Source organism: Abrus precatorius, unplaced genomic scaffold, assembly GCF_003935025.1.
Source record: "Abrus precatorius isolate BTA unplaced genomic scaffold, Abrus_2018 Scaffold10, whole genome shotgun sequence".
In the NCBI taxonomy this organism is placed as follows: domain Eukaryota; kingdom Viridiplantae; phylum Streptophyta; class Magnoliopsida; order Fabales; family Fabaceae; genus Abrus; species Abrus precatorius.
In genome coordinates, this window is record NW_020874292.1 from 1,843,481 (window position 1) to 1,868,239 (window position 24,759).

The 24,759-nt window shown below is 29.5% G+C and overlaps 2 protein-coding genes across 2 annotated transcripts; both read left to right on the plus strand.

Moving 5' to 3' along the window:
- Positions 1–172: 172 nt before the first annotated feature.
- Positions 173–21,659, plus strand: LOC113870481. The gene is made up of 4 exons (XM_027507072.1): positions 173–177; positions 16,785–17,007; positions 17,098–17,187; positions 21,427–21,659. The coding sequence occupies exons 2-4, from the start codon at positions 16,786–16,788 to the stop codon at positions 21,502–21,504; spliced, it is 390 nt and encodes a 129-aa protein (XP_027362873.1). The 5' UTR covers positions 173–177; position 16,785; the 3' UTR covers positions 21,505–21,659.
- Positions 10,121–12,311, plus strand: LOC113870464 (transmembrane emp24 domain-containing protein p24delta4-like). Its single transcript, XM_027507057.1, has 4 exons — positions 10,121–10,421; positions 11,020–11,235; positions 11,353–11,429; positions 11,819–12,311. The coding sequence occupies exons 1-4, from the start codon at positions 10,194–10,196 to the stop codon at positions 11,961–11,963; spliced, it is 666 nt and encodes a 221-aa protein (XP_027362858.1). The 5' UTR covers positions 10,121–10,193; the 3' UTR covers positions 11,964–12,311.
- Positions 21,660–24,759: the final 3,100 nt, after the last annotated feature.

Genomic DNA, 24,759 nt, shown 5'->3' on the forward strand with positions numbered 1-24,759 from the left:
TGTAGAAAGAATACGTGTTCAAGATTGAGTAGTTTTTTTTTTTTTTTTTTTTTTGCTGTTTTTTCTTCTTTCTTGTTGCTGTTCTGAAAGTGGGGGAAAAGAATGAGATGGGAGGTGAAAGTGGGGAAGAAGAAATCCACTATTTATAGATAGAGTGATAGAGGCTTGCGTCTCAAGGTAGCACCTAGCAAATCCTCGGTAGTCAAGATAGGACACTGTTGCCAGATGGTTTTAGTTTATTTTAATTTAATACAAACAACTTAGTTCTTCAAATGACTTTCATGTCCTTTCTTAGTGAAGCTTCCTTTCATATGAGTAAAATATTTTAATTTGTCACTTAATTACCATATATTACGTTTTGATGAAAAATAGTCTAATAATAAATAATGCCGTATCATAACGAAATAACTTGTTCATTAATTACCTGTTTTAAGAAACAATTATTTTTTTAAAACTAATTTAAACATGCATCAATTAACAAAAAGTGTTCAATTGATACATATTTAATTTTTTAAGATCTCAAATTTAGATATTATATATAAAATTAATCTCTATTCAAGAGTTAACTCTATCATAATATAAAGCTACTTATATCTAGCATCTATGTGTATGTGTGTCTTTTTAAGCACATTTAATCACTTGCTATGTGAACTTGATTCCGAGTGCAGTAAAAATTACTAATGTTCTTCCGGCCAGTTTTGAATAGTCGAGCACAGAAATCTAGTTTTAACTTTAAAACATGTTGTCAAGACAAACAATTGCCATTGTGGGATGCTCAAGGTCAAGGAGAATTTATTCTACGGCGGTACAAAATAAAATGTGATACGACTTTTTAGTTGATAACTTTGAAGGATAGTTAATACTTGTAACTCAAATGATACAACTGAACAAAAAATTCAAACAACACTTCTAGACTTCTAGCGAGGATGGGCAATCTATGGATGCATTAAACACGAATCCTGTGGACCAATCAAAAAGAGGAAAATAAAGCACATTAATCCTCCTGTCTTTTATTGTCTGACTTGGGCATAAGACTTCATCTTTAATTCCCAGATGACAACCAATATATAAATATTAGGTTGAACTCACAAAGTAAGGGTAAATTTGTATCTTTGCAAACACTGTATATTTTTCTCTCCAGATGATGTCTACCTTAACATTTACATGGAATAGATGCATGTTTTGAAACAATTAAATATTTTTTTGAAAAATAATTTTAGAAAGTTAATAAAAAAAGTTAAATCGATCACACACTAGATCTTGTAAATTTTTTTTCTAAAATGTTTGTGCTTATTTTTACACAATGTGCTTATTTTATACGAAAAAATGTGCTTCGTGTTATTATATGTTATCTTAAGTTGTAGCTATTTCAGGAAAGCAACAATAAATATTGATTATCACAATATTGTAAGTAGAAAGAGAGAGAACATAGGATTCTCTCTAAGGTAGAGGCAGCTTCGAGGATCCGCAGGTGCTGATGAGTAACAAGCATTTGGACTAAAGCTGTTATGCACAAAAAGTTGGAAGGTAAAATATATACACACAAAATACTGGACGCGCAGTTTAATAGTGAACCCATTTGCATATGCAATCGCACAGCTGTTGCTTCTCTGTACTCAGCTGCAAAACCGCGTTATGGACCCTCCTTTCCTCATGCAACTGTGGCTTATGTCTGCTATCCTTTTCTCTCTTTAATAACAATATTTAATAAATCAAAGCCTCCACACATCTCAACGGTACAATAACAACGCTTACTTGCTAACGTAACGCCTGCATAACTTGACTTTTGCAACCCTTTATCCTTTTACTTGTTCTATTTATTTTTTTTAGTAATGTCATTCGTACTAGCTCTATACATTACATTTTATTTTATTTTTAAATTTTATCATATGATTGCAATGTAATTAGTCTCATCAAATCTATACACATCAAAAAGCGAAATGCAAGAAGTGTTTTTCCTTGCTTTTTAGTTTATTAAGGTTTTGAATGGAATCTCTGTTCGTATGGCACAAAGGCAAACTGTTTCATTTTTGCTTTGGGAAAATGCCAACTCAGCTCACATGCTGGAGGAGATATGCGTGGAAAAGACAGCGTTTTTTTGGGAACAAATGACTCTTTCTAACTTGGGTCAAGGTTGATTAATTATTTTATTTTCACAGGTTCAAAGGGTTTCCTCTGGTCTATTATTAAATATTGTTAAATTTAGTCTCTTATGTGGGACACATAGAGATAATCTCTATGCATGAACTGAGTTAATGTAAAGATTTCACTAACATTTGAATATGAACAAACATTTTGTTAATTTCAAGTTTCTGCAGTAGGCATACACGGGTGAGTTTTGTCAACTTGACAGCAAAGGTTTTGTTATTGTCCGCTAGCAATGACCTTCCAATGTATAAGGATTCCAAAGTAAGAATTTCAATTTTTTATGTTGGTTTATTTGTTCAAACTACTATCTCAAAAGTCAAAACTAAAGTTAAATATCTGATTGCTACCTTTTTAACATGGGATTTACGCAAAAATAAAAAAGTATGTTTAATGATATAATAAGAAATTAAAATTGTATTATTAAATATTATCAATACATTATATTATAAAAAAAATATTAAAAGTACACTTTTTTTTAACACACTTCTAATTATTAGTTGAAATTGATTAGAAAATATAAAAATATAAAATATAATTATTAAATTAAAAATATAAATTATTAAATTATGTGTGAGATTCACACAATTTTTATAATTTTTAATAGACTTTTTATTAATAACTAAGAATGTATAAAAAAGTTTGTAGTTCCTTTTTTATTTTAAAATTTTTAATAAATTTTTACCATATACCCTTAAATACGCACTAAAAATTAGTTTAATTATAAATTGTGCACTTTTATCCTCCTCATCTGAGTATGTAATAAACTTTGAAACTATGCTATATCTTTTTGTATATTTTAATAATAATTTTTTTTTTTACTTTATGAAGAAAATATTAAATAAAAAAAAGATAGATACTGATTAAAAGTGTTAATCAAAGAGTTGAAAATAAAACATTGTTAAAAATATTATTAATATATTTTCTTTCATGATTTTTAATAAGAAACTTTCTGCTTTCAATTTTTTAAGTCAGTGTCCTTAACATACTGACAACTAAGATTCGTTAAAAAAAAGATTTATTCATTTGTTATCTTGAAATTATATAAAATATTTTTTAAAATTTAATAAATAGAAAAATTTGTAGACATAAAAATTTTAAAAATAAATGTAAAAATTAAAAAAAAAGCACAATAATACACTTAAATTATAAATTTTATTACATCTCAATATTTTTTAATAAAAAATAATATTATTATTACTTTTAAAAATACACTGTCTAGTAGTTATATAAACTTTGAAACGGGCATGCCTTTATTTTGGATTGAGAGTGAACAAGGAGGGTGAAAATGATTAATAATTAGTTAATTACAAATTAGCAGTCACATTTGCAATGTGCATGTGTGAAGAGAACAGTGTCGTCAATCCGTACGAGTCATATCCTTCTTTCCCGTTTGCTTTCCCCATTGTAGCATACTTGGGAGTTGAATAAATCAAAATTCAAGATATCTCTCCATGAACACACGGCCAATATTTAAATCAAAGAACCCAAGAAAATAACTTGACAATCGATTTATAATTGTGCGTGGCAGCTAAGCGTACGGTCATTGACATGCCATTGCCTTCATATTAATGATGCCCACATGTTCTTGCCACACTCAATTCTGATTAGATATTCTCAGAGAGAGGCTCTGATTGTTGGAAGTTTGAAGGAAACTTCATTTGCCAATGGATTTTATCCGTTGGATTAGCTGGACCTTCTCGAATTTGGTTTACTTCTCTTGTTATTACCTAACATGTATATGTGTGCAACACAACCATGGATACAACTTAGATTTACCGATACTAGAACAATGAAATTGAAGCGTGGGGTAATATATATTTGTCCAAAATTCTAAATTAATGTTGTGTGCAATCTATTGATACGATCACAGTTATTTTTAAAAGCAAGTTTGAATAAGTATCAAGTTTATGAAAAAGACTATTGAAACGACATTTTGGGAATTCTTTTAAAAGAAAAAAGAATATATCATTTTGGTATATTTCAGGGAAATTTCTTGTCAACATTTAGAATTCTTTCGAAGCATAAAGATCATTTAAGTGAACTGAGTTTTGCTTTTCATGATAATAAAAATTGTCTCATGACTTTAATTTTTTTTAATATATTCAAACAAAGGTATTTACTTTGAAAAATCACTCGTAGGCCATATCAATTTTTTAAGGAAAGCCTTGCTGATCATACAACTAATGTTCTACTTATAGTAAGATTTTTTGACACGATGGTTTGACGTTTTTCAAAAGAAGCCTCGCTAATAAGGGTTGAACATTAGTTTAAAAATTAAAAGTAAGAAAAAATAAAAAAATATGTCACTTCATTAGAAAGAAGTATGAAGAGATGTGTATCAATAATGTTTTTAGATTATTTTATTTTCAAATTTTCAACCTGTGTAATTAGAACATTGAATAAAATTTAAAGAGATATGAGTACAAATAGTTTTGTAATCGGGATTTTGTGGAGGGTTATTTCTTACGAAAAAAGTAAAGTTAGCCGTTGTTCAATAGGTTTAATTTGATTTTTATGAATAAAAATAGAAAATAAGATAAATTAGAGAGAATGAATTAAAAACCCCTTGAGTGAATTAAGGGATAATCAACTTGACTAGTTTACAAGAGCTTGTTGGATATGTTTACACTAAAAATAACTTATTGTATTAGTGTTTTTTATATAAATATTTAAAATAAGAATAAAATAAAAAGGTGATAATTTTGTACTTAAATTTTTTTTATTAAGTTAAACAATTCTTAACTACTTAATATAAAAGAAATCATATAGCATAATGATAAATCAGATAGCTCATAAAAAAATTTTATTTAAAATTATTTTTAAAATTGTTATATTTTAAGAATGAAAAATTATATTTAATATATAAAGATAAAAATGAAATAAGTTTGAAAATAATTTATAATGACGCACATGCTTTAAACAAGTATACTTCACAAAAATAGGCTAGCCAACCAGGATAGTTCAATTATACTCATCAAAATATAAAGTTTGAATATTATATTTTAAGTTTAAATAATTTTAAAAATTTTTTGAATCACTCATATTTTTCTAAATTTATTTCAATCCAATTAAGTGAAAATTGCATATTTAAGTTAGTCTTAAACTTATATATGTTGTAATTTAAATAGAAAAATAAATTTGCTTGACTCGATCTTAGAACTGTATCGAGTCAGACTAAAATAATTTGTTTTAACAACTCAAACAAATTAAGTCGTAATTTTCCAACTCTTATTGTATTTAAAAACTATAGGATCAATGGGCCATTGCACGGTGCAGAAAAGCATAAAATTAACAGTTGTCATAAGTAGGTAAAATAAAAGTATTAAAAAGAAAAAAGAAAGGTTCATCTACTATTAAACATGAAACAAAAGGGAAAATATTACTAATTACATCTCTTAAATTTTAATCAAAGTACATTAAAAACCGTTCTTTGTTAATATTATTTTTACTTATCTTAATCTATATAATTAATTCAACAAGATATTAGAAGTCTACACATCGTTTAAAAAAGAAAACGTGCACGATATCATGTTATAAAAACTAAAGAACATTTATGTATGATCAAAAAGGGGGAAAATTAGATAAATTTCCTATAAACCTACAAAAATGCATGTGAAAATAATTTTATCAAACATACACGAGAGAGGTTACTGAAAAATGTCATTGTGTTTTCCTACCCCTTAATTTATGTGTCTTGCCTTATGTCTTGCTCATTACTAGCACGAAATGGACTTTAACACTTCACAAAATTTTAATTTAGATATCTATTAACTAAAATGACTATCATTTTATTTATTTATAACTGAAATAAGACTTACTTAATATCACTAAATACATGAATCACCACCATATGTAAAATTATTCTAACTTAATAATAGTTTCAAGTTTGAGTATCTAAAAATATAATTATATTAAATACTTAAAAAACATCTTTGATCATTACTTAAAAAGAGTGACTGTAAATTACCAAAATAACAGTAGTGTAGGTGGCACGTTGTCGAACTACTTGACCATGGAAATGTACATGCATGCATGGTTGAGCTTGAGCTTGAGCCTGAGCCATAAAGATAATGTACTATATCTGTACTTTTGTCTGTCCTTATTGGCCCGTACAACTATAAGACTATCCGTACCCTGTGACAGTCGAAGACACCCATGAAAGTGACAACTAAAAATAATGGAGCTAGCTAGCCAGATTGCCAGAGAGGATTGTAGGGTCAAATTCCATTAATTTGATAGCATGCACTTGGCACTAACACAAATAGCAAGGGACCACTAATGCTTGCATGCATTGGAGAGTCTAGGACTCGTGTAGAGGAACGCGGAATATTTCAAGTTATAGTAGCTGTCTAAAATAGAAAGCATGTTTAAGAGCATATGAATCACCACTTGAGAGTGGAAATTAGAGGTCTATTTGATGACTTTTAGAAGCACCAATAGAGTTGTTCAGAAAAAATGTTAGCTATATATTTGAAGCCCGTTTAAAAGGGAGTAAACATGCTTTATAATTTGCTCGGAAATATATGTATTGGCAAAGGTTGCAATTATATGGATGCAGAGTGGACTTGTTTCTTTTTTACATTACGTATAAATCTGCGATTATACGAGTTAATATATGAAGATTTATATTTATACGAATTAATGTATATTTATTAATGTTTTTAAAGGTTGTAGTTAAGCAGGTTGGTTGGTGAACTTGCCCACATCTTTTAATTGTTTATGAATTTGTTGTTTATTTTTTTCCTACTTAACAATAATTAAATAAAAATAAATTATGAAAAAAAAAATATTATAGGTTAACATGTTGGTCTACAAACTCTGTGTGTTAATTTAACCTGTGAGTTACACATGCATGTTAACTCATACAAACATATAATTAAATGAATCGCTTATTTTTAAGTTGAAATTTATTAAATTTATGGATATTTTGGAGCTAGTCATAGATCAAATTTCGTATATTTAGCAATACTCAGAATCACATTTGATTACTATATCACGATTGTACAAGAAAGTATTACGTTTAATTGTTGCTTGTTAAATATGATTTTACTCTTAAATTTAAGCACGCTAAACTATAGCTAAATAATACAATTAACTTTTGCATTAGAATGAAAATTGTACTGGATAAGGACCAACTCGCTCCTACTTGTATGAAAAGGAAACCGAGTACTTATTCGGCCTAATTTGGCCAGATACCCTTCATCAGGATTAAGAGGTAATTAAACCTAATTTAGGTTAATAATCAAGATATTATTTATTTTAAATAAAGGACTAAAATCAAGACTAGCTTGACAGACCCATTGGCCCATTACAGTGTTTATATAAGGAAGGTAAAAGTACATGTAAAAGGTTGACTTTTCATTACTAAAATAACATTTATTGCTCATAACCGAATCTGACTTCTGCATCGGAGTGCCTTTTGCAGGTATCCTCCCCACGTCAGCAACAATCAGAGAGACATCATCACTGCAGATCAGAGACTTGAAGATTAGTGTTTCTTGAGCAGGAACAAAAATTATATACTAAATTTACCCATAAATTTATTTTTGAATCAAATTTTTTGAACCAAATCATTTTATTTCAGGTTACTTTTGATTATAATTAATTTTATAATATTAAGATGATTCAAAACTAAGCTCCCAAAAAGTGCAAGATCAGATTCTGTGTCACCGTGTTTAACAAATTTTTGCTAATTCAATGGTGTTAGAAGTAACATAGTGTTTCTTTAGTGGTAAAAAAGAAAAAGAATTGCTTATATATATATATATATATATATATATATATATATAAACTAAAATAACCCTTGATTTAGTATTAGAATACTAATTTCTTGTACTTATACTATGAAATTATTTAAGAGTGTGACCAAATTATTACATTAACATTTCCTGAATTTACATATATTGACTTATGTAAAATATAATATTAGCTAACAAATTTCCTTAATTTAGATAATAATATAATATATTGTATTTCTCTTGTTAACGAATTTCATACTTTGTAGCTTTGACTTTTTCTGAATTATTAATTGAGTGAGGAATATGTACTATAAAAGGAAAAATTAGAGGTATTTAATATAACTTCATCCAATTTTAGGCATTGAGATTGGAAATGGGAGAGATGGGCGAAATGCAGGCAAGGATTTCAAAATTGGAAGGTTGTTGAAGGATGAAGAGGCAGATCCATGTGGGTGCCACAATATATCTTTTATAATTATCCCAATCAAATCAAATCTAATGTATTTTTCCATACATAAAATAAAAGAATATATGGTGAAACTTCCTAGAAAAATAATTTGGTAGAGTGATATTGATAACTCATTGAGTTTTTCATATCTATTTTCTTATTATATGCAATACTTTAGATATCTTGGAGGGACCAACACCAAATTCTGATTCATCAGGCACAAGAAAAATAAAATAAAATTGGGAAGCTGCTTCTTTTTATAGACAAATGTTTCGTGAATGATTTGAAGGGATGTTTAAGGGTCTTCTCTTGTGTGTCTCTCTTTATATATAAAAACATTTAAATTGATGCATACTTTTTTTAAAAAAAAAAAAAAAACTCTTAAATAAACTCTCAAAAAATATTAAAGACACAACATCAAAATACTTTTACTCATTTCTCAAACATTATTTTTTTTATAACAATTTTTATAATGCATTAATTTATAATTATATCATTTAAAATTAATTCACTTTTTTAATTTGTTGTGAATAATTGTAATCTCTTTTAACTTTATAGAATTGTAGATTTTATTTTACCTTATAAAGATTTTTTTTATTTTTATACATAATACATTTTCTTTTATTATTGTCCCTGTATGTAACATATTAATAAAATGTGTGATGCATAAAAATTACGATAAAATAATGTGTTTGATGTGATAATAAATATGAAAAGGTTAAGATAAATTTCAGAAAAAATATTAAAAAATAAAGTGCAGTTCACTTGAACTTGATCAAAAAATAAATACAAAGTTATATATATTTGATTTAGGAGTACATTTTTTTTATTTTATCAATAATTATAAAAATATAATTTTTACTTTTTTATTTTTTTAAAAATAATTAAATTTTTTCTTTATAGATATTTAAAATAAAATTCAAATTAGGTTAAAATAATATTTTTAAATTTTAAATAATATTTTAATATTTTAAAAATTTATAATCTGTTATTTAATCCTTTTTAGTTTGATATGTCATTATTCCTTTTCAAAAATATTTTTATTGTTTTATCTCTTTATTAATAGTATGTTACTTTGTTTTATTATTTATTTATATAATATTTAAATTAGATTGTATTATTTAAATAAAATATAATATAAGAGTTAATAAAAATGTATTATTTATAATGTTATAATGTTTATATTTTAATAAAAATTTATATTATAAAATAAATTTTAAATATTTAAAAATACGAATAAGATAAAGATATGAATAACATGTTATATTTCTTTACTAAAAAAGTGATCTATCATATTTTTATTAACTTTATATTTTTTAAAAGACTTATTTTGAAAAATAATAAAATTTTAAATGATTAAAACCTTTTAAAAATCTTTGTATAGTTATCATCCAGTAAAACTTAAGTTGGAAGCGCGTGGTTAAAGGGCTACTTTAGTATGAACAGAAACATAATCGTGATTGGAGAATGGCCTGCCACGTACCCTGGAAATGCGTCACACCACCTACTCCTATTATTAACTAATATCAAATTATATAATTTTTAAAAATTATTATATACAATTTTTTTATTTTGTGTATTATTGTTCACGTTATAAAAATATTTATTATTGTTATTAGGTAATCAGAAATCAGTATTTGTCGTTAAAAGATTTTTTTTTTCTTAAGAAAATTATTAATATAAATTTCAGAATATTTTATTATTATAAATTTTTTCACTGAGACACCTGTTAACAAAGATTTTTATTCTTCTTATTATATATAATCTATTCTCTTATCTGTCGGGTAATTGACAGTTTTAGATCTGAGTCTAGTGAGTTATAGAGTATATGATTTGGATTGGAAGGTCAACCTTGGGTAATGGCGAAGGACATGAACTTAAGCTCTGGAACCCCAATCCCTCTGCTCTTGTTGCTATGCTTCACTACTTTTATGCTCCTTCGCACTGAAGCCGTATGGTTAACCATCCCCAGTAAGGGAACCAAGTGCATGTCCGAGGAAATCCAGTCACACGTTGTCGTTTTAGCCGATTACTATGTTGTAGCCGATGATGTCAAGGGTCACCACCTTCAAACTATTTCTGCCAAGGTATACATATATGTTCCACTTTTCATCCTTGTCTTTTTCCCTCAATTCAACTTAATGATTTCGATTTACTTATCTCTTGTTCTTTACTAGTTTTATGCCAAAGTATGCACTTATATAGTAGGCAAATTCAAACTTGTTGTAGCATGTTTAAACTTTCTCTGCGTGATTTGCTAATTTGATAAGGATAGAAACTTAAATGCAACAGCATAAATTAGAATTTCACTTTGATAATCTGTATAAGAAAAATTTACATTAAATGGCAGCACAGGTCAACACCAATTCTGATTGAAAAAGAACAACAACAATATTTATGATAATGAACTCTTAGTTGGGAAAACAAAATTGGTGTCAATATAAGGGAAGAATGGGAGGTTATCTGTTAATTTTACATTGCCTCATCATCAGATTTTATATTTGACTTGTTGCTATTCACATGCCCTGATGTTGATGATTAACAGATTTAGGACTAGATTTCTTCTTTTGTTCTTGATCTCGGATGATGTGAAAATGTAAGGATACAAATCAATGTACAAGTATAATACTAGAAGAATTCATGTTGACCAACTTCTTTTATATAATTTCTCTTTTATTTTCCCAGGTGACATCTCCTTATGGAAATACTCTTCACCACAATGAAAATGTTACCCATGGTCAGTTTGCATTTACAACTACCGAGAGTGGGAACTATGTGGCATGCTTTTGGGTGGATAGTAAACATCAAGAAGGTGCAGGGGACACCACAATCAGCCTTGAATGGAAAACTGGAATCTCTGCCAAAGATTGGGACTCCGTTGCAAGAAAAGAAAAGATAGAGGTAATAAAGAAATTAAAAAATTCATCCATTCTCTATCACTGCTTAGTAATATCTACAATGATATTTTTTTTGGGGGTACTAAAGTAATGCCATATTCTTTTTGGGCATTGATTTAAGGGCGTTGAACTTGAGCTAAGGAAACTTGAAGGAGCAGTGGAAGCCATCCGGGATAATCTAATTTATTTGAAGAATAGGTAAATCGCTTATTTTCATTGTGATGTTTGATTTTAGTTTTATTTAATCAGGGTGCCATCTTTCTGTTGAGGCCTTTATTAAGTTAGGTTCTTCTAACCACTTCACTATTTGAGTGTGACGATAATTGTCATAAGTGGGATGAGAAACATAACTCCTATGGTATTGTAGTTTTTGTTGTATTCAATCTTTAGGATTGAGTTAAAGCAGCTAATAATAATAAATTTTTATTAAAAAATGAAGTATTAGTTACACTTATCTGTCTCTAATATAATAAATACTTCCTTTCCTATTAAAAACTTTTTACGGTAGGTTTCCTAATACTATTACAAACCATTCAATATGTTAATTAATGCATTCCAAAACTTCCTTTTCTTGAACATTACTACAGGGAAGCTGAGATGAGGGAAGTTAGTGAAGCAACAAATGCTCGAGTCGCTTGGTTTAGTATCTTTTCTCTTGGCCTTTGCATTTTGGTTTCTATATTGCAGCTGTTACATCTGAAGCGCTTCTTTCGGAAGAAGAAGCTCATATAGATATTGCTTTCTCATGACACTTGCCCGCACAAAATTGTTTTCTCAAGTTTTGGAGAATCAAGGATGAGTGTAACATTGTACAGGTTTTCTTCTTGTGGATCCTTTCATGTATCATTGGGGTTAGTGGGTTATCGCTGCATGGGATTTGGTGGGCGTTTCTTACATATATGCAGAAATTGGAGAGTTTGGTACTTTCTTGAAGCTAAACGAATGATAGTAATTGGTTTTGATTGTTGACCGTCTACTAAGTGTAATTGTGTATGAATTTCTTTGTCATGTCTCTTGGAAAAAGCATTCACAATTCAAAAGATGAGAGGTGAAAGATTGAAGTAATGGAAACTTCTTTGTTGTAAAACTTCACTGCTAATTTCTTAAAAGTAAAAACGCTAAATAAAATTGAAGTGCATAAATTTAACTTGAAAGAGAAGTTTAATATATTTTAACTTTTTGATTTTATTTTCTTGCAAATGTTTATTAAGAAATTTATCTAAACTAATTAAAAACTTTGTTAAAGGATAATTACTGAATCGGAAATTTCTCTTGTATGCATACATGCAATATGACAAAACTGGAGATTCAACCTGTGCAGTCAGAAGATTAACACTTCTAAACAAAAGGGTAACTACCTTATGTCAACCAAATCAATACATATCAATATTCTGGCTTTGATTCAAATGCTGAGAGGAATCTCTGATCTAACTCTGAAGGGATTTTCAAGTCGTATGTATAATAGAAACGTGTTCGTTACAAAGGAACTAAAGGTCCCTTACTGAGATGGGAAAAAGTGGCATGGTTAGGATTTTATTGAAGGATCAAGCAAATCTCCCAATATGCTACAATACTTAAGCTTTTTGGGCCCAAGAGAAATGTTTTTCAATCCTTTAAGCAAAAGCAAATGAAAAAGATTTCAACACTATAAATTGTTTGCAAGTCTAGCTTGAATTTTTATTTGTCGACTTGAGTCGAATCTTACACCCCCAGTTTGCCAGGTACAAATCACATCGGGGTCCTTTTCCTCCTGGACTTTCGTTTTCCATAGCAGGGGATGTGAAAGACGAAATTTGGCTGCTTTATTTCTGTCAGAAATCAGTAAAATGCATTAAATAGTATCACATTTTTAACTAACAATAGAATGCAAGAGTCATCTCATTATTAAATGTCTTGAGGCCTTGAAACCAGTTTAAGAATCTATGGATTTTACGTTCAAGCATCGAACCGCTAAACATTGTATTACAACGAGAAAAGAAAAAATGTGTAGTCAATCCTACGTAACCTCACTACCAAGCGGATGGTTGACTATTTCCACCTCACATGCATTTGCAGATGTAAAATGGAGCTTATCAGAATATCATCATCCTCACTACAAGCCATCCCCACTGCAACAACTTGAAATATACAGAGCAATTACTCTTAATGGCCAAGGAGGTAGGAATACCCTTTTTAAGCTGTAACTGCAGCCCTTTTCTGTTCTTTCTTAGCAGTTTTTAAAGAAGGCTTTTCAAGCAATACATTTTGAGGCTTCACAATTCCTTGAATGTCAGTAATCCTTAACTTGGTCAACTCCTGTAGATGGTAACCATGCATAAAACAGAATTAGTATAAAAAATTTGTTATGAAACTACATCTAATTAAATAATTTATTTCCAACATACCTGGCATGCCCTTTGGTTCTTCTATAATTCTTCCTTCTCTTTTTCTTAAAATAATAACCTTAGCATCTAGTGCCTGATATAAAAGGAAAAATGAGCATGCATCAAGTGTATAGAAGGAAAAACAAATATAAGGTGATAAAGAAAAAACGCAAATTTTTCATCATTGCATACACAGAAATCAAAAGCACTTAGAAACAGGACAACTACAATGCTCGGATGCAGATAACACAGGAACAGTCACTGGGGAGGGGAGGGCTGCAGGAAGCAGGAGACATGCACATAGACGATGACATTGGAATGCATTATGAGCAGCATTACTCTACCATTTTAAAAACCAAGTCACAAGAATAAGATGACATTAGATTTTTTCAACTAACAATTGTGTTTCAGAGTTCAGTTGTCAGTTGCCTGGTTAAAATGAACTTTATTTATAAAGGTCAGGCCCCCAAGGTTAAAATGAACTTTCGTTCTTTTTTCTTCATTTTGGATAAAAGAAGAAAACCATTACGACAAAGAGAATCAGATTCCAAAGATCTAGGAGGATAAGAGATCCTCCTTACAAAACATTAAATGAAAAGGAGGACAAACACAGAAGAAAAAAAGCATCAATGACACAAAGCAACCCAACCTCTCAACTTCTCTGTAAGGGGATCCTGAAACGAATTACCATGATAAATATCTTTAAGATCTTTTAAAGTAATTAAGGAACTTTATGTTCCAATGTTTAGTTATTATTAAGGTTAAATGAGATTCAAGAGTTTTATCTACTCTATAATTACATTTCAACCTAGAAAGAAATAAGTGAATAGGAAAATAATGGACTATGACCTATACATTTACAGCTGCCAAGTCAATTATCCTTCGTTTTTGCTTAAGTCTTATTGTCTCTACCTATTCATGTCTTCCATATACCATACATAACTTGCTTTCCCCTTGTATTGTTCTACCATGATAAATCACGAATCTTTTATTTTCATTATATCTCCAGAAATTTAATTCTTCAATTGGTCATGGCATTACAGGTTACAAAACAGCAAACAAGATTGTGCAAGATGTGTTGGGATTTTGGGGCTTACAAGGTTAGTTAAAGTTTATCTAAATTTGGGTTGTTCTACTGTCTTTTGCCATGTTTTGAGCCACCACTCCTTTTTTGAACTTTGCTAATTTGGCAATAACATTTTTATCTATATTTTGGCAGGAAAGGAAAAAGATGCTGAAGTGAACACCTTAACATGTGCCTTTTATTCAAATTCATCTCTATATTTCAACGAAGAAATCCTTTGACATACAAAACAATACTACAAAATGCAATCAACAGTTTTTGGTTCTCATTACTTTACATATTATATATGACCGTATTATCGAGGAAAATTGGATGCAAATACATAAATTATATGCAATATATACTTCGCCTAATTTTGCCACCATGAAGAAAGTGTGTCATTTAGTCACAATTCTAATTCCATTACATCATGATTGGAAACATATGGATGGAAAGAACAGCAATAGCAGCCCAGGAGCAGCCAAAAACAGTAAGAGAAAAGATTGTTCTATGCAAACCTATTCTATTCCTACTCCCATAATAAGAAAGATGATTCTGCATAAGTGATATGGGAAGTTCTACACTTACATGCTCCTCAACAACAGCATGAACAGTTGCATCTGGCACTATGGATCTGCCAAAAATTGTCTGACTTGCAGAGCCAAGAACAGAACTTCGTTCAGGATCAACTGCAACGAGCAAAAAGTGTATTGGAATATTCAATTAACTTCCATGAAAAACTCCAAAACAAAGAAAATAGCAAATAATTAGTACAAAGTAATTTTTAAGTTCACTTTTTGCAAAAAGTGCATTGGATTGGAATATTTAATTTTTTTTTTCTTTAAATAGACGTTACTTCAATGTTTATTCGTATAGAGTCAATTTTTAATCTATTATTTTTTGTGCAGTTATATATCTATCTTAATTTTTTTAGTTTTTACTTTTTTTTATACTAACAATAAAAAAAGTAATTTATTGTTAACCATGAGGCATTAATATTAAACAAATCCAATCCCATTTTATATTAGCTCGATCCGATTCAACTAAGAAAATTATTTTGACATTGAATTAAGGTTTTTTTTTTTTCTTTTCAAAATTTAAGGTTACGTTAGAGTTATGTTTTCAAAATCCCAGGGTTGGATCGACCAAATTGATCCAAACAACAAGGCATACCAATGACACTTTAAAATCATGTTTAGTTCTTGCAGTGATAGCTCAACAGTCAAAGTCAATAGAACATAGGCATTATGACCAGGGATTCAAATTTTCACATTCCCAATCTTCAATAACCAAATCAAAATAAACCATGCTTAAACTGAAAAAAAAAATTATCTCATATATATATATATATATGAAAAAAAATTTCTTACACTAATGTATATCTAAAAACTCTTACACTTAACTGAGTTTTTTATTTAACTTAAATCTAACGGTCAGTAAAATAATAAATTATAACTCATTTAAATTTAAGTTAAATGAAAATTTCAGGTTGAAATGTAAAAGTTTTTATAATTATACCATTGTAAGAAGATTATATATATATATATATATATATATATATATATATATATATGAACATTTATATTATTTTATATTTTTGTATTAGATATAAAATTATTAATCTAATCATTTATGATTATTTTATGCTATTTTTATGATTATGTATATTAAATTTTACATAATTTAAATATTTATGAGTAAAATTTAATATTTATTTATACTTTAAAATATATCATACATTAAAATAAAGTAATATTTGTTAATTTTGTTTTTTATGCATTGAACTAATTTTTTTTATAATTTGATTGGAATGTTTTTACATGAAAATATGCGAATAGATTTTTTATATTGAAAATTATAAATTGAAAACTAACAAATTGAACTTAAACGCAAGAAGTATAATAATTATTACAGGCCAAGTTAAGAGTACATGGTATGAATAACCAAGCGACTTTGAGGGCAGGAGAGTACCCAGCAAAAACGAAAATTAAGGGGAATACTTGAGTGAGAACCCGAAAAGAAAATGAACCGGGCTTGAAAGATGAGTAATATAACCCATGGAGGGCCCAGCCCATTGAACAAGTTGGGTTTAAGGAGTGAGAGGTAGCAAATTTGTGAGTTGAGAAGCATGGCAGCGTTTGCAGTGGCAAGGCCCTCACCGCTTCTGTTGTTATCGGGACAAAGGGGTTTCAATTTCAAATTCAGACCTCTCTCTGCTTCATCTGCACCTTCTAGAAAGCTTGTCCTCTACTCAAAACCAGGTTGCTGTTTGTGCGATGGTCTCAAAGACAAGCTTCACGCTGCATTCTCCCTGTCCGGTCCTGATTCCCTTCACGATATCCATTTTCAGGTATCTCTCTCTCCCCCCCGTAAATTGTACTTGTTTATGCATGACTATTAATACGAGGTTTTTTTATTTCATGTTGTTCGGTTCTGTCAGATAAGGGATATAACGACCAATCCCGAGTGGGAAAGAGCTTACCAATACGAAATTCCTGTGTTGGCTAAAGTGCTCGCCGATGGCACCGAGGTTTGTTTAGTCCTGCAGTACGAACTTATCTAAGAATGGTGGAATGCAATGCACAATTCACATGGATGCTCATTTTTTACACATCTTTTGATGCACAATACTAGTCTGATAGTTAATGGAAAAGGTTGATTAAGAAAGTCAGGAAGGACGTCTTCAAAATAATTTATCTTCAATTTGGAGTTTTGAAATTATAGAGTTTCAGGTATAGAGCGAGCAAAAGGAGATAAATAGAATGAATGCTCCTAAATAGATATTGGCTTGATGTCCTTATTGTGTTGACATGTAATGCAAAACATAATGCATTAACACTTATGTATACCAATATTAGATTGCAATCCTAATTAAATAAGGGCGTGAATCTTGGAATATAAGGAAATAGGAAAACTCATCCTAAAAGATAATATAAGATACTCATACTCTAAGACTAAGTTACTGTAACGATATAGTCAAGATATTATTGGATATTTTTTCATATGTTTTAACATTCCCTCAAGCTGAAGCTTGCTAAACTTTAAGCTCGTTACGAATAAACTCTTTTAAAAAGTAAAATATAATGAGAGTTGTTAGAAAGACAATTCATTAAAATGACTGGAATTTATCTTTATCCTGAAAAACTAGTTGGAATATTGCAAGCCCAAGAAAAAGGAGATTTTGCTGGAAATTTTCCTCACAAGTAAATCATATTCTGGAAGGACTAAAACTTCTCCAAATTCATCAAAAACAACATTTGGAAGCTTTAAATCACAAGAATACTTTGGACGCTTGAACATTGAAATTGAAACTGAGGTTGGTGTGGATCACATTTTTGTGATTTACTTGCTAGGAAGAATCATCATTGTTATGATTCACAACGGGAAGCTGGCATAAATCACAACCAATTCATCACTGGATGAATTATTGGTGAAAAGAAATCATTAGAATGAACGTTGGTGGAAAGTGCACATCATGACAAACACCAAATGGTTTGGGATGGAAACATGACTCAAGCATCTTGGACTAAAGAGTGACGGGGTGAAAGCATGTGAGACTGTGATTGGCAGAACCATAGAGTGTCTAGAACAGAAACTGGTAGGGCTGGAGTGTTTTAGATGTGAGACTGGAAAGCCAGACTGCATTTGGGACAAAAGTCGAGGCCAAACACCTTCCACCTTTCTTCCCCTCAATGCTAAGCTAGCATAATAATGACAAGGCTACGATAACTGCCACAAATAAGGCTGAGAAATCACTTTAATATATCAAGCTAACAAATAAAGAGAACATGTTGGGTTGTGAAGAAATATAAGACAAAACACAGCCTACAAGAGCCAACTAGCCTTGAGAAAGTGAACAAATGGTGACAAGATTAGGCCTGGAAGGAGAAGACAAGTAAGATGATTAGAGATGACATCAGGCAAAAAAGGGGATGACAATCCAAGGCTTTTGAGACAGATTATCTTCGCTTAATGGTTGAGGGTATGGAGATCAATTATCCAACCTTAATGGTGGCAGCTCGAATGGTGAGACAATAAAAAATAGTTCCAAATTTTAGGAAACATGGCACCGTAGTAGTAACAAGCAAGGTACAAAGGATGATATTGCTCTGATGTCATGTTGAAGTTATAAGATTTTAGTTATAATGGAAGGAAAAGGAGATAATGGAGACTGAATACTCTGAAATAGATATTGACATGCCGTGTTTACTATAAGATGCAAAACCTAAAACACTGACTCGTATTTATACTAATACTAGATCATAATCCTATTTAAATAAGGACACCTATAATGAAATAAAAGGAAGTAGGGAAGCTAATTGTAAAAGCTAATCTAATGTACTTTAAATTATTCTAAAATACAATTGAGGTAGTATTAGGTATTTTTTTTGTGTTTGGAAACACGTAAACTTGTTAATGTGGATCTAACGCAGAAAGTATAAATAGTAGCGTTAAAGTAAATGTGGATCCATGTTCATTTAAATGTGAATCCAAACACACACAAAATATATTCCAATGGCAATGTTCTTAATCTTCATTTTTTGCATGAAAAAAAAATTCCGCAGTTGGTTGTTTGTAAGTTGGTAGGTGTAGCTGGTTATTATTCATAGAGTAACACAGTAACAGTACGACGTTGAGCCTTCAGCATTGGAATAGTGCAAGCATGGGTAGCTTAGGATCCTTGTAGATAAGCACCATAACTTTTTTTATTCACATTCAGTTTTGAAATTGAGGAATTTAGAAATTATCTTTTATTTTGTTGCATGCCAAAATTCTTTTTGAAATCCTTTGTGGACTCAAAGGGCATTAGATAGACTGAAACCTAGGCAATTATGTCATTTGTTTTGCATCATCCACAAAAAGGATATTAGGGACATTTGGAAGAGCTCATAAACAACTTATTTAAGCTTATCTTATGACATCAGTTCTTATACTTGTGTTTGGATTAACTTATGAAAGTAGCTTATAATTTTTTCTTAAGTTACTTTTAGCTTTATTTTCTTAAGCCTCTCAAATAAGCTTATACAAAACAGCTTATGCAGAAGCTGTAAAAGATCACTCTTTGAATCTCACCTAACAACAAAAGAAAAAATCACTTGTTTTATCGAAATCTTATCTTTTGAAACCTATTTCTCTTCCTCATTTGTTTCCTTTTTCTTGTTCCTCTTTTTTCATTGAAACCCTTTGTACACACTTTTCTCATTGTTTTTGTCTTCTCATTTCATCACTTGTTGGAGATCATAATCATTGGGCTTGTTATATTACAATAATTTATTTTTCACTTTTTTTTGCTTTCTCTTTCTGGTTGCTTGTTAGTGCTTTCTATTTTTTGTTTGATTCCATGTGTCTTCCTTTACTGTTTTTGGTTCCATGTTTAGAAATAATATTTTGTTAATGTTATTTTTTTTAGTGCAAACTCTTAAGAAAACCATGATGAATGTATTCACCAACTCATTCAATCTATGTTTTAGTATTAATTTTAATTTTTAAGTTATTTTTAAATTTTGTTATTATTATTTTTTTAAACTTTTTTATGAGCTATGTTAATTTTAATTCTTTTTAATTTTATTTTATTATTATTTTAGTTTTTATAAGTACTTTTCAAAGTACATATCCAAACACAAATAATTTTTTGATTTTAAACACTTACAGGCAGAAGATAATACTTAATTAAGCTGTTTATGCAAACAGGTCGATCATTTTCCGAGTTTGAAAGTCACAAGGGGCTATAGTTGAATGAATTGGTTACAGCTTATTCATGTCCAAAGCTAAGGTTTTAAGGCTTTGGTTCAGGTGATTAATTTAACAGCTCAGGCTCTGCAAACCATGGATTTTAGGGCTTTTTGAATTCGTAGAGAAAGATTTAGGGCTTAAGAATTCCAATATGCACCGATGAGGAGTTTATGGGACTATTAAACTGATGATTGAAGTATAAAATAATGATACAAGTATGCACAGCACGATCAACCACATTTATGCAAATCTAATCAGCCACATTTGATTAATGGCATCCGTATTTTCATGATATAAGGATTAAGTTTCAGTTGTAAAGTCTTTTTTGGTCCATAATATCAGTTGTAAGGTTGTATTGTGTCCGTTTGCGTTTGGTTATATGGGCCAATGTGGAGAAAGATTTCTTGTCTGAGAGATCCATCGTACACAAATCATTTTGTGGATTTTCTTATCAAAGGGGGACCTACGGTCTGGTGGTCATTTATTCAGCCCAACCTAAGAAGTATTCAGCTGAACTTGGACCCATTATTCTTGGTGCAGGCCCGGCCACTGATGGGTCCGAGTTAAATGTTGGCCATCCTGTGGATGAAGAAGTATCATATAAGTTTGTCATTTCTTCTTTTGAAGGTACTTGGCAATTTGCTCAGCCATCTGTTCATCAAACGAAAATCAGTTCATTAGAAGTTTGATAGTCCTATTATTTTTCTGGTTTTATGGTCCAACTGTGTGATTCTAGTCTGTTCTCCCTGTTGAGTTTATAGACAATAAATTATATGTTAGTTAATTAGTACTGCCATTTTGTTTGCCGCTCCACACATTTTCCTGTTTGTGAGGTGTGCTACTCCAATTGGCTGTTCCAGGGTCTTGTTTGCTATACTGTGATGCCAAATCGTATATATTTAGCTATGGTAATTGGTTCTATGGTTTCTTTACCCTTTCTTGCATTGTTAACGACCGTCAAATAAGTGATAAAAAAAAGAGTCATAACATTGGAGGAAAATTCTTTATGTTATGTGAATTTTGTCCTGTTTTTCAGGTGGCTTTACCGCGATTGTCCCCACGTCTAGGAGTGGAGCTCCTCCAGAAAAAGATTGCCGCTGCTTTGAAACAATAGTAGAGGCCAGTTCCGGACTCTGAGGCATGAAAAAATGTTTGTTTTGTAACGTTACGATTATCATTTAACACCATGTTTGTAAATTATATTTTTAGTATTCCATTATTTTTAAATATTTTGTCAAGTTTTCTGTGTTGAATAAATAAATTACTGAAAGCCTCCTCTGATATTTGAGAAGTTACCCACATACGCGCTAACATTTTTCAATCTATAATAAAAATTAAAATAAGAAAGCTTCGTGTATTGGAAATTAAAACATTTAATGTATCTCTAGAAGAACACCACATAAATCTGCTCGAGTTACATGTGTGGATAGCTTTCTTGCATTAAGCTTTTCCATTGCTAGTGGTGCATCTGTTGTGGCTTGTGAATTTTGTGGAGTCTACAAATCCTTTGGGTGCTAGAAACGATCTGTTTTAGGTCTTGAACTTGGTCCTCACAATGCTGAGTGCTGCTCCCATATTGCTGCGTCAAACCCCCCATCATGTTGGACCCAAAAAAAATCATGGAAGAGTGCATGTTTTCCTGCACGTAACATGTTGGAAATTTTGAGAATTTATGAAAGCAAATGAGACACGCAATATATTCATTTCCAGCATGGCTCATTTTCCACTAGTCAGTTGAAGTCCAATGATAATGACGTGTTAGGTTGAAATGGGCAAAACTTTCTTAATACAGGACGGATTTGCGTTTATTTCTTTTCCCATTTTAATGATGAATACATGGAGTTAGATAACATAAGAATAATGCTATTACCTGTTACTTTATATCTATACAGTTTCGATTCTTTGATAAAGTTTGGTTTGATATCATTCATTATATGTCAATACTTTTACTAAATAAAAATATATATATGTGAAGATGTAACTCCTTATGATATATGTACCAAGCACTCAATTAACACAATAATGCAAGATATTATGCAACAGTATAAAGCTTCTTCTCTAACACAATAGACTTCCAATATGTTCTAGCAAATTTTAACACTCAACTTCGTTCTTATTTATCAATCAATTATCAAAGGTGCTTCTCTCTAATTTACGTATCAATTAATTCTACAATTTTTAACTAACAATGTTAATTTCTTCTTTCTATATTTATTTGGAATTTTTAAATATTGAATGCAATTTACGTTGTGAGCAAATTACCATACAGCAGATTCCTTGCTTTTATATGTCTCTTGTCCCACGAGATCGACAAGATTAATCGATCAATTTTATAAAAGCAAACCACTTTGATTAGCTAAAAGGTGTTTAGTAATAATGGACTTTTCTTTTGCCGACGTGTATGGATTTCAATTAGTTATTCTCGCACATCCCTCCATCGAATGGGGATGAGTTGCGGGTAGTGCTCCCTCAAACTTATTTTTGCATGTTTCTTTTCTTTCTCGCTCTTCTGTTACTGATTTTAAAATTTTCCTTTCATATGCATTTCTTTGTGTCGATTTTCTGTTTCTTTTTCTCTCTATCTCTGCTTTTCCATTCTGATGGCTGAGTTGTGCCACACTCTTTTAGTCTTCCCCCTAACCCATCATAATTATTTTAAACTACTTTTGTAATTGCACAAGTACAAAGCCATTTTTCAAGCACACGTCCTTTCCATAACTTAGGCGAAAATCTCCATCAGCTAACCATGTTCAAGTTGGGTGGGATATTCAATTTCAATATGAGATTTCGCTACACCTTTTAATAATAATAGAAAAACAACTGTACTAAATATGTTTATGAAACTTTTAAAATATCATTTATTTTTATGATCATATATATCAAATCTCACCTAATTTACATATTTATTAGTATTTTAACTAAAATTTAATATTTGCTTATATTTTAAAAATATATTATTTATTGAAATAAAATAATATGATGAAATATCTATTAGTTTTATTTTTGTATAAAATTTAATCCAATTGATCTACTTAATAAAAATTTTCAAACCAATAATTAATTTAATTAATCTCATATTTTATAAAAAAAAAAAAGTCATTAAATAATATGAGTATTTAAATAAACATAATCGTCTTAAGATAAGGGTTAATTAACAATAATTTTTAAGTCTATAGTTTTATTATATTTTTATATATTTTTAAACAAAAACGTCTGTTCGTACAAATTCATGCAAACACAAAATATATAGAAAGTATGCTATCTTGATTTTCATCAAATTTTTAGCTTTTAATATTTATCCAACAAATTTGGAACATGTGATTTCCTAATCAATTCGTCAAAGCCATTTTCATATTAGGAAACGGTTCACTTTCTAAAATGAACCCTTTAGTTTGAAATATTTTAACTGAGTCCCCATCCATACTTCTAAAAATTTTAAATAAATCCTTACTCACTAATAGATTCTGTTAACTTTTTCAAAAGATCACAGTGATATCTTAAAATGGTTTGATAAACTATATAGATGCAGCACCTTCCAATATTCAGTAAAGATTAATGGTAGTTAAACTATTCAAAATTTTTCAGAGACAAGGATTTTGTTAAAACTTGTTCATATTTTTAATTAAACTAAAAATGTTAAATTTCTTCTTTAAAGTAGTAGATAAAAAGAAATGAAAGAACTATAATAGTAATGTAAATGATTTTTCATTGGTTGGTTTAACCACTGCGGATATAAGTACTGAAAATGAAACTAATAATCCTTTTTATAAATATTTTTTTTAACATCAATCTTTAAAATTTGATTTTAAATATACAAATTAATAAATAATTTTTTTATTAAAATGTATAGCATTTATATAATATTCATGTATTAAATTTTATAATATTTTAAATAAAAATTTACTAAGTTCTTGTTTTATATATATATATATATATATATATATATATATAACTAATATTGTCTTAATCTTTAAAAAATGATAGATAATTGTGGACACATTTTCTTATAAATGTGAAAAAAAAATGAGAGTAATATCTATTAGTATTGCATGTGGAATTGATCTTCACAATCACACAAAGCACTTTTAGTAAGTTTTATATTTTAAAAAAATGTACTAAGAAAAGTTTTATTAAAAATTAAACAGTTTTCTTACCAAACAAAATTTAAGTGGTTTTTTGGATTATATTTATATAAAATTACCAGTCGCTTTATTGTTAAGTTATTAACTTTTATTTTTAGAATGTTTACTATATAAGTTTTAACTTAATTGTACATCATCATTAGGATATAAACTTCACAAAATTTTCAATTATTTATGTCACTTTACAAGTAGATTGGACATATTGTAGATTTGGAGTCAACTGTCAT

What these genes read in the sequence shown, in the direction of transcription:
- LOC113870464 (XM_027507057.1), top strand. Translation starts at nt 10,194, where the DNA reads ATGGCGAAGGACATGAACTTAAGCTCTGGAACCCCAATCCCTCTGCTC. An exon ending in TTCAAACTATTTCTGCCAAG is followed by an intron (nt 10,422 to 11,019) that starts GTATACATATAT and finishes TTATTTTCCCAG; the next exon opens with GTGACATCTCCTTATGGAAA. An exon ending in CTAATTTATTTGAAGAATAG is followed by an intron (nt 11,430 to 11,818) that starts GTAAATCGCTTA and finishes ACATTACTACAG; the next exon opens with GGAAGCTGAGATGAGGGAAG.
- LOC113870481 (XM_027507072.1), top strand. Translation starts at nt 16,786, where the DNA reads ATGGCAGCGTTTGCAGTGGCAAGGCCCTCACCGCTTCTGTTGTTATCG. An exon ending in TTCACGATATCCATTTTCAG is followed by an intron (nt 17,008 to 17,097) that starts GTATCTCTCTCT and finishes CGGTTCTGTCAG; the next exon opens with ATAAGGGATATAACGACCAA. An exon ending in TGCTCGCCGATGGCACCGAG is followed by an intron (nt 17,188 to 21,426) that starts GTTTGTTTAGTC and finishes CCTGTTTTTCAG; the next exon opens with GTGGCTTTACCGCGATTGTC.